Source organism: Sinocyclocheilus rhinocerous, unplaced genomic scaffold (genome assembly GCF_001515625.1).
Source record: "Sinocyclocheilus rhinocerous isolate Xijiao unplaced genomic scaffold, SAMN03320098_v1.1 scaffold2126, whole genome shotgun sequence".
Lineage (NCBI taxonomy): Eukaryota > Metazoa > Chordata > Actinopteri > Cypriniformes > Cyprinidae > Sinocyclocheilus > Sinocyclocheilus rhinocerous.
In genome coordinates, this window is record NW_015639773.1 from 597,615 (window position 1) to 605,853 (window position 8,239).

Genomic DNA, 8,239 nt, shown 5'->3' on the forward strand with positions numbered 1-8,239 from the left:
TAAGTGTAACGGGAAAATGCCGAAAGAGACACGTGCTGCTAATATGCGTGTGCAGAACAAGACTGACCCTATTTTGGTGGATTCCCCACCTAATATGCCATATTTAATGAGAAATCAATTCGTCACTTACATACAGGTTGCGTAAACTGAAACATTTCTGTCATTTACCAAATTTGAAAAAGATTCAGATAGTTTTCCATAATTTCTTACAAATTTTTTCATCACTAACCCCTCAATAAATGATTTTAATTGTGATCAGAAGTGAAGAAATGGAGATTTAAAATGCTGTCATTGGGGAGAGAAAAAAGATTTGAGGTGTAATTCAGTGTTGTTATAGTTAACTAAAACTTAAAAATTGGATACCGTTTTTGGTAATTGAAATAAAATAAAATAAAATAATAAAGAAAAACTTAAACTTAAAAAAAAAAAACTGAAATAGATATGTTTAAGTTTAGGTACTAAAATGACAAAAACTAAATCTGAAATTGAAATAAATTAAAGCCATTTAAAAATACATATATACATATATATAACAAATAAAAATGGCAAGAGCTCAAAACAAAATTAATAAAAAAATGAACTAAAATCAAATAAAAGCTGAAAATATAAAAAATATAAAATAAAATTAATTAATATTTATTAATTTAAATTATATATAATAATTAAATTAACATTAAATTATATAAACATTACTAAAATTATACACTGGTGAAATCATGTGATAAATAATCAGATACTGTTGATTAAATCAAGCAAGATGTCTTTTTCACATCGTGAGACCATAAAAACCGGTGATCTGATCACCAAAAAAATTTATGTGAATGCTGGGTATAAAAGTCGGAGACCACATTGAAAATCTGAGATTGAAACCTGGAAATATGTAAAAGATTTAGATAAAGGTGACATTTGTATTTTACTACGTAAGCACTGTGTGTGGCTGGACGTCAAATGAATGCGAGTAACTTACATAAGACTCTCTGTTCCTCTAAAACACTGACATACTGGTTTTTGGCAGGTCCATATAAAATTCTCTTTGTCCAGATTGTGCTCATTGGCTACTTTCAGCACTTATTGCTTTTGAAAGCTCACGATGTGACATCACATCCTCCCTCTTTGCTTCCATTTCCTCTTTAGTGCATTGCTTCCAATTCTTCTGTGTTTTCCTCCTCGGCCCGCCGTGTCTCGTTCAAATCATTTTTTTCATCCTTTTTTCTCATTTCTGTCTCACTCTCGTCTTCTGTCTTGTTCATTTCCTCGTCCTGGTGTTCTTCTTTTAAAGGCTCACCCTGGTGTTTTTCATTATCCTCTTTTTCTTTTGCTCGTTCCCTGAAAATATCAAGCAACCTGTCAAACTTGGGTCCCCACTCCTCAAATCGGTGTTTCTGTCCCTCTGTATCTTTTTCGGCCTCGCTTTCAAGCGAGCTGAGAGACGTGGCCTGTGAGCCGCCCCCCTCCAATCCGTATGTCTGCAGCGAGTCATATGGCGGCTGCATGGGGTCAAAGGTCACCAGGGCTAGACGGTGTTGCAGGAAATCACCCATTCGGTTTGTCAACGAATCTGCGCCAGCCTTTTCAGAGTTCGCATGACCAACTTTCCCATTCCCCAAGCCCCACCCCCTTTCATACAGCCCCGCCCCTCCTGGGAGGGGCATCACTATGTGTGGCACATAGTTCTGCCCACCCACCCCATACAAGCCCATTAGTCCGGCAGCTTCTGGGTAAAGAAGCGTCGTCCCGGTCAAAGGTATGCCTCCGCCGCCCCTTACCAAAGTACCTTCCATCGTTCTAAACGGCATCTCCGTCGTACCCAGGCTAGATGTGCTCTGACTGGTGCTGATGAGTGGAACGTCCCCATTCTTGTCCAAAGCCAAGGCGGGGGTGGAGTCATCTGTGGTGATGGTGGAAATGGAGGCTCGTGTGGTCAAGCAGTGAGGGGACGACTCAGGTTTATGGCTCACAGAAGTGCTGGAGGCCTCTGAGCAGGAACCGCTCTGACTGGAGCCCTTCACGAACAGAACCTGATCCGAATGCACAGACTGAGAGAAAACAGTGAGGAACATGGTCAGGCTGTTTAATAGCTCAATATTTATATATACACTAGCATTCAAAAGTTTGGGGTTGTGAAGTCTCTTATGCTCACCAAGGATGCATTTATTTGATCAAAATACAGTAAAAACTGTAATATTGTGAAATATTATTACCATTTCAAAAAACTGTTTGCTATTTGAATATAATTTAATATGTAATTTATTCCTGTGATGCAAAGCTGAATTTTCAGCATCATTACTCCAGTCTTCAACATTTCTGATTATTATCAGTGTTGAAAACAGTTATGCTACCTAATATTTTTGTGGAAACCGTGACATTTCTTGGACATGGTAACATATTTTTTTCAGGATTCTTTGATGAATAGAAAGTAAAAAAAAAAAAACAATTATTTGAAATAGAAATATTTTGCAACATTATAAATGCCGTTGCCGTAACTTTTGATCCTTGTTAAACAAAAAAACGTAAAAAAATATATATATATATCATACTGACCCCAAACTTTTGAACAGTAGTGTACATAACTGGAATCTCTGGGACCTCAAATTTAAAGACAACATAAAGATTTTTAACATAACATGAACATTTAAACATTCTATGATAAGAGAGTGCAGGTTGTCCCATTAATTTCCTCCATAGGCATTTCAAAAAATTATTAAATAGGCCTACAGGTTAAAGCAAAGGAAATATTTTAAATCAAACTACTTATCCTAAGAAACAATGTGCGAGAGTCAGACTGGACAGTGACGGAGACAAGAAGAAGAAGAAGAGAGGACAGAATAAATCCAGACCTCACGTCAAACCTCAGAGCTATGAAGACAGACGACTGTGTCCCTCCATCGTTCAGGTGCACACAGCATGATCATACTCTTGCTTCTTTAAAATATACTTTGAGGTATAGTATGTATTGCATAGTATATATATATTAATTAATTAATATTAATTTATTTGTTTAGTAATTTATTATAACTGTAAAATAATATATTTTATGGCTATTGCAAAATATAAATATTTTGAGATTATAGGAAACTGACTCACTATTGGCCACTAATGAGCTCATTTGCTATAATTTTCGTTTACATATATAGCAACATCAATTTTTGTGATCGGTGGATCTTTTTGGGAAGCTAAGTTGAAATCACACCAATTTGTGGCTTTAAAGGAAGCACATCTCATCGCTTTAGATAAGTTTATAAATTATATATTAAAAAAACTATTTGTTTTGACAATAAATGGGATTTTTACTCCCAGAATCCTGCTGTTGCACTCTATAGGATTGTAATGTGATCAATATTAGTAGTTTACCTGATCCTGGCTGAGCGTGTGGCTCTCAGAGATGACCTCACTTCCTGTCTCGCTCTCTTTTGGAATGCTGTCGGTGGATCCGTCCGCTCTTTTCTGTTCTGATCCATCCCTGCTCTTGCCTATAAATACAGAACCGGATTCTAAAGGGCCGCCGGCCTGGCCTTGGCTGCCAGGAAGAACATACGCCAGTTTGGTGAGGTCCAGCCTGGAGTTGAACGGGCCGAGTCTGTTTCTCGAAGCTGGAAGGGTCTGGATGCAGTATCGTCCGTAGAGGGGTGCAGAGACGGGACGGCGTGGGTCCAAACCCAAACTCTGACTCCAACTGAAGGTTCTGATGCTGTCCAAGTTATCCTGAGAATAACTGTTATAATAAAATACAAATTAGGAAATTGATGAATTTGTTTAATGGTTAAGTACAGAAGCCTATTGCAGCCACATAAGAAAAAAAAATCATGCTTTGGTTAACTATGATTATTGCACAAGTCGAAAATATTACATAAAAACTCAAAATTATGAGATAAAATATCACATTTTTAACTCATAATTATGACTTAGTATGTCAATTTTGATATTTTGCTCAAATTATTACATAGTATGTCAAAATCTCGACTTAGTATCTCATAACTTCTCAAAAAGTGTGACTTACTGTCTAATATTTTTGACATAACTTTCTGTCATGATGTTCACTTCTATCTCATAACTATGACTTTGCGCTGATTTGGTGCTTAGGAAACATTTATTATTATCAATATTGAAAACAACTGTGCTGCTTAATATTTTTGTGGAAATTGTGTTATCTCATAATTATTATCTCATAATTACAACTTTTTCCTCAATTATAACTTAAGCATGCCTTAATTTCAACTTTTACCTCATAATTATGACTTAATATCTCAATTTCGACTTTTTATAATTATAATTTTATAAATTATAATTTATAATTTTTATAATGATGACTTGGTGTCTCATATTTTTAACATGTCATAATTATAACATTTTGTCAAAATTTCAACTTTTTAATCTCAAATTATGACTTAGCATTTTACAATCTTTATCTCATAATTATCTTTTGACTTTTTATGTCATAAATATGACCTTTTTATGCCATAATTATGATTATGATTTTTTTTCTTTTGTGTCAGAAATGAGCTTCCATAGTTACGCCTTTGAGATAGTGATGCAAATATTGCATAAAGCTTCTTTTTAACTGCGCAGATCCAAGCATTTCATTGAGCTTTTAAAGGAAAACAACATTGCTTGCAACTTTTGAAACAATAGCAGATAAACCAGATACTTCGAAGTTATCAGAAAAGTTGTTTAATTATAAGATTTGTTGTACTCCCAGTGGAAACTCCCGATGCAACGATTCAAAAACTGTCAGTTGCGTCTTTAAAAATAGTTGCGTGTGAAGTATTTCACCAACCTGCCCAGGAGTATTACAATGACATCAAAAAGGAATATGATGGATAGAGGGCTAGAACACAGAGTGGGTTTGAACGGCATAAATATTAACTAGATGAACTTTGCACTGAAACATCTGTCAGATTTGCGTTGTGAAGGCTCATTAAACCGCACACACTCCTGAGTACAGAGCCCTCATTAATCAGATATACATTTAACATCATTTAACATGACTGAATGCATTTAGAGCAACCAGAGATTCGAGAGGAAGATACACCAGTTTGTGTTTGTGGTGAATGTCAGCTTATATTCAAGCTGAATGATTCACATGGGCTATTAATATAATATGGTATTTTCTAAGCCAAATGTCAAGAAATGACGTGATTTGAAAGATCAGATGGTGGCAGCAATAAATGGGAGATTCAAATGATGAAATGAGATGTCTATTTATATGAACATCAAAGTCATTGTAAACACACACACACTCACATATTCTTGCTGTCCTGAAGCCGCTGTGCTCTGTGCATGCTCTGGGGGGCGCTCTTCAGGGTCGCGATATCGAAAGCGGCCGTATCCGCTTCGCCCCCTCCCTCATCATCATACGTGATGATGTTCTCCCTGATCTCATCATCCTCCACTGGAGACTGTGTGTCCCGTTTCTGCCTTCGCAACAATAGTGAGAGCGCTGCCACTACTATCAGGCAGAAGAGAGCGAGAGAAAATGACAACAAGTTATTGCCACATTTCATGAATAAGGTACAAAATAGACAAATTCTTGTTTTCCGCTAAATAATCAATGAAAAGAGGTGCTTGACCTTCAGAAATTATCCTGACATTTGATGTGTTTAAAACTACTTCTCTTGCTAGGCTGGTTTTATATTAAGTGAAGTGAAGTGAAGTGAAGTGAAGTGACGTGTAGCCAAGTATGGAGTCCCATACTCTGAATTTGTGCTCTGCATTTATCCCATCCAAGTGCACGCACACACACACACACACACTCATGTCTGGTTTGCTATCCTTGTGGGGACTCTCCATAGGCGTAATGGTTTTTCTACTCTACAGGTGAGTATAGTAAACAAACACTATATATAGCAGTTCATTAGTTTTCACAAAAAAAAGTGTGCAATTGGAAATGTTTCTCTCATTCATTTTTTGTACATAAAATAAGTTTAATAACAAAAATTATTTAAATACTGAAAGAAGGAAACATTGCTATATAGTAAAACACTGTACCACAATGGAAAATGATCCAAAAACTATTTTCTTATTAACTCTTCTTAATATTTAAATACTATTTCTTTAATCAAATTGAAAACTAAAATGAAATCAATCATTATCAAGGTTTTTTCAATATTGTTCCTAAAAGCATAAACCTTCAATCTTCTAAAGAAAAACTGCAGCTAGTGTAACATATGTCTGTTAAAAATTTTTTGGAAAGTTTTAAAAAGGTGATAAACATCTCAATATGGCAACACTTTAAAGGGGTCATATGATGCTTTTTTAAAGATCATTATTTGGTGTATTTGGTGTAACAGAATATGGTGACATGCTTTAATGTTCAAAAAACACATTATTTTTCAAATACTGTACATTATTGTAGGTCCTCTATGCCCCGCCTCTCTCAAACGCTTCGTTTTCTACAAAGCCCCCTCCTTTGTTTCAACACTAACTGCGGTTACTGAAACCATGCTTTCTTTCTTTGCGTGCACATTTGGGTGGCATTATGGTAATATTTCCACATAGTGAGGTAGATATGTGGGGGCGTGTTAGAACGAGCCGTTTTAGGGGGGCGTGGCAGAGTCTTAACTTTGATAAAGAATATCTCTTTGGTTTTGAGACTTTAGTCTTTGCAACTTCAGGGATCTTATCTATGCACAATCAGCTTGTAACACTCCAAAGAGAAAGGAAAACTTGAAATCGCATCATATGACCCCTTTAACACTTTACTGCAATGGAACATGGTCCAAAAACTCGTTTCTTAAAAATGATTCCAAATGATTCCGAATTTGGAACTGAAACTACAATATAGTGAATCATTATTAAGGTTTCTTCAATGGTCTCCCTAAAAGCTTTTTTTTTTTTATGTTAATTTTTCATTTTTGTCTGGAAAGACAACAAAATACAAATGATAATTGTGTTGTTTTTTTGCAGAAATGCAATTATATCATGGTATATACTTCCAAGAAAATGTAATAATATAACTAAGGCCAATATCTATAAAATTCCCAGTGAGAAAACAGTGCACTAGTACACTTCCAATTTCAGGCAATTTTTCCATTATGATACAATGTTGCCATATTTTCGTAATTTTCTGTAAAGCCATGTTAGATAAAGTTAATAAGTTAACAACAACTAATTTAGGATGCAGAAAGGCAGTTTGTGGAGGATTTTTGCAGGTGCCCATGAAAGGGTGACTTCAAAAAGTTGAAAGGGGGATTTAAAGGTTATGTGGCTTTAAAACAGTATGTATTTGTTTACTTAAAGACTGCCCTTTTATTTCCGGCAATCCATTATGTTGCATGTGAAACAGTGAGGGAAATTATATGTTGCCGTATGGCTACACTATAACACACCAAAGTGTTTTTGTAGAAAATGCCTATTCCACCTCTCACTTACTGCACTAGCTGCCTTATTTAGTAAAGTTTGAGTGTTCAATGTCATTTGGGGAACCTTGAGGGTGGGAAAAGGTTGTTCCGCAATCTCAAAACGCCATACGATGCCCTCAGCACTCATCAAATGTTGTTTATTATGTGTGACTTGAAATGCAGAAATGAAACCCAAACACGTTCATTAGCAAAGCCAACTGACAAACGGAGGAGAAACAACGAGGCAGGTTGGTGGAAAGTTCGAACGACCCACAAAAACCCATACATATATGGAAGAAAAGCTGCAATTTCAAGACAAGCCAGGAGGCAATGGTGGATGAAGACAGGGAGTGATGGACAGATGTAGCAACAACACATCATTAGACCAGACGGGTACAGAGGGTGAGTAGCAATCACAAAACCTGACGAAATGGACTGAAAATCAGAACTGACCCAGAAGAGTCGACACACAGGCCAGGATGGCCAGCATAGCTGCTGAGCTGACACCCAGCAGCGGGGAGTTTGACGGTAAAGGCAAACACGCCGCCTGCCTCTCCCAGTCCGGCACAGACGCTTTATCCTTCTCGTCCGTTTGTTGTTTTCGTTCTTCTGCCCACATGCCTCCGTTTTGGCACGGACATACCGTAACGGTAATCGTTCCTGTGCTGCTGAGGTCTGACGCCACGTCACGAAGCATTATGGGTATTTTTAGAGTAAGTAAAGAGGAAGAGCGAGGAAAAGTCTTCAGGGACGACAAGAGCACCAGACTCGCCGTGTGGTCTGGAAGCAAAAGAAATGAATAACAAACAGCCATTGGACATTTGACACATTTTTTTATGAAATAAATATGTTTTATATATATATATATATATATATATATATATGTGTGTGTGTGTGTGTGT

General features: G+C 36.6%; 1 protein-coding gene across 1 annotated transcript in view; it reads right to left on the minus strand.

Moving 5' to 3' along the window:
• Window positions 1-779: 779 nt before the first annotated feature.
• LOC107751833 (cadherin-11-like) overlaps window positions 780-8,239 on the minus strand; it is a 47,585-nt gene continuing 40,125 nt past the window's right edge. The window contains exons 11-14 of the mRNA XM_016567605.1: window positions 7,791-8,117; window positions 5,242-5,446; window positions 3,352-3,712; window positions 780-2,036 (exon numbers count right to left, since the gene is read on the minus strand). Coding sequence (XP_016423091.1) covers window positions 1,131-2,036; window positions 3,352-3,712; window positions 5,242-5,446; window positions 7,791-8,117 — 1,799 coding nt within the window. The 3' untranslated portion in view covers window positions 780-1,130. The remainder of the gene's footprint in view (window positions 2,037-3,351; window positions 3,713-5,241; window positions 5,447-7,790; window positions 8,118-8,239) is intronic.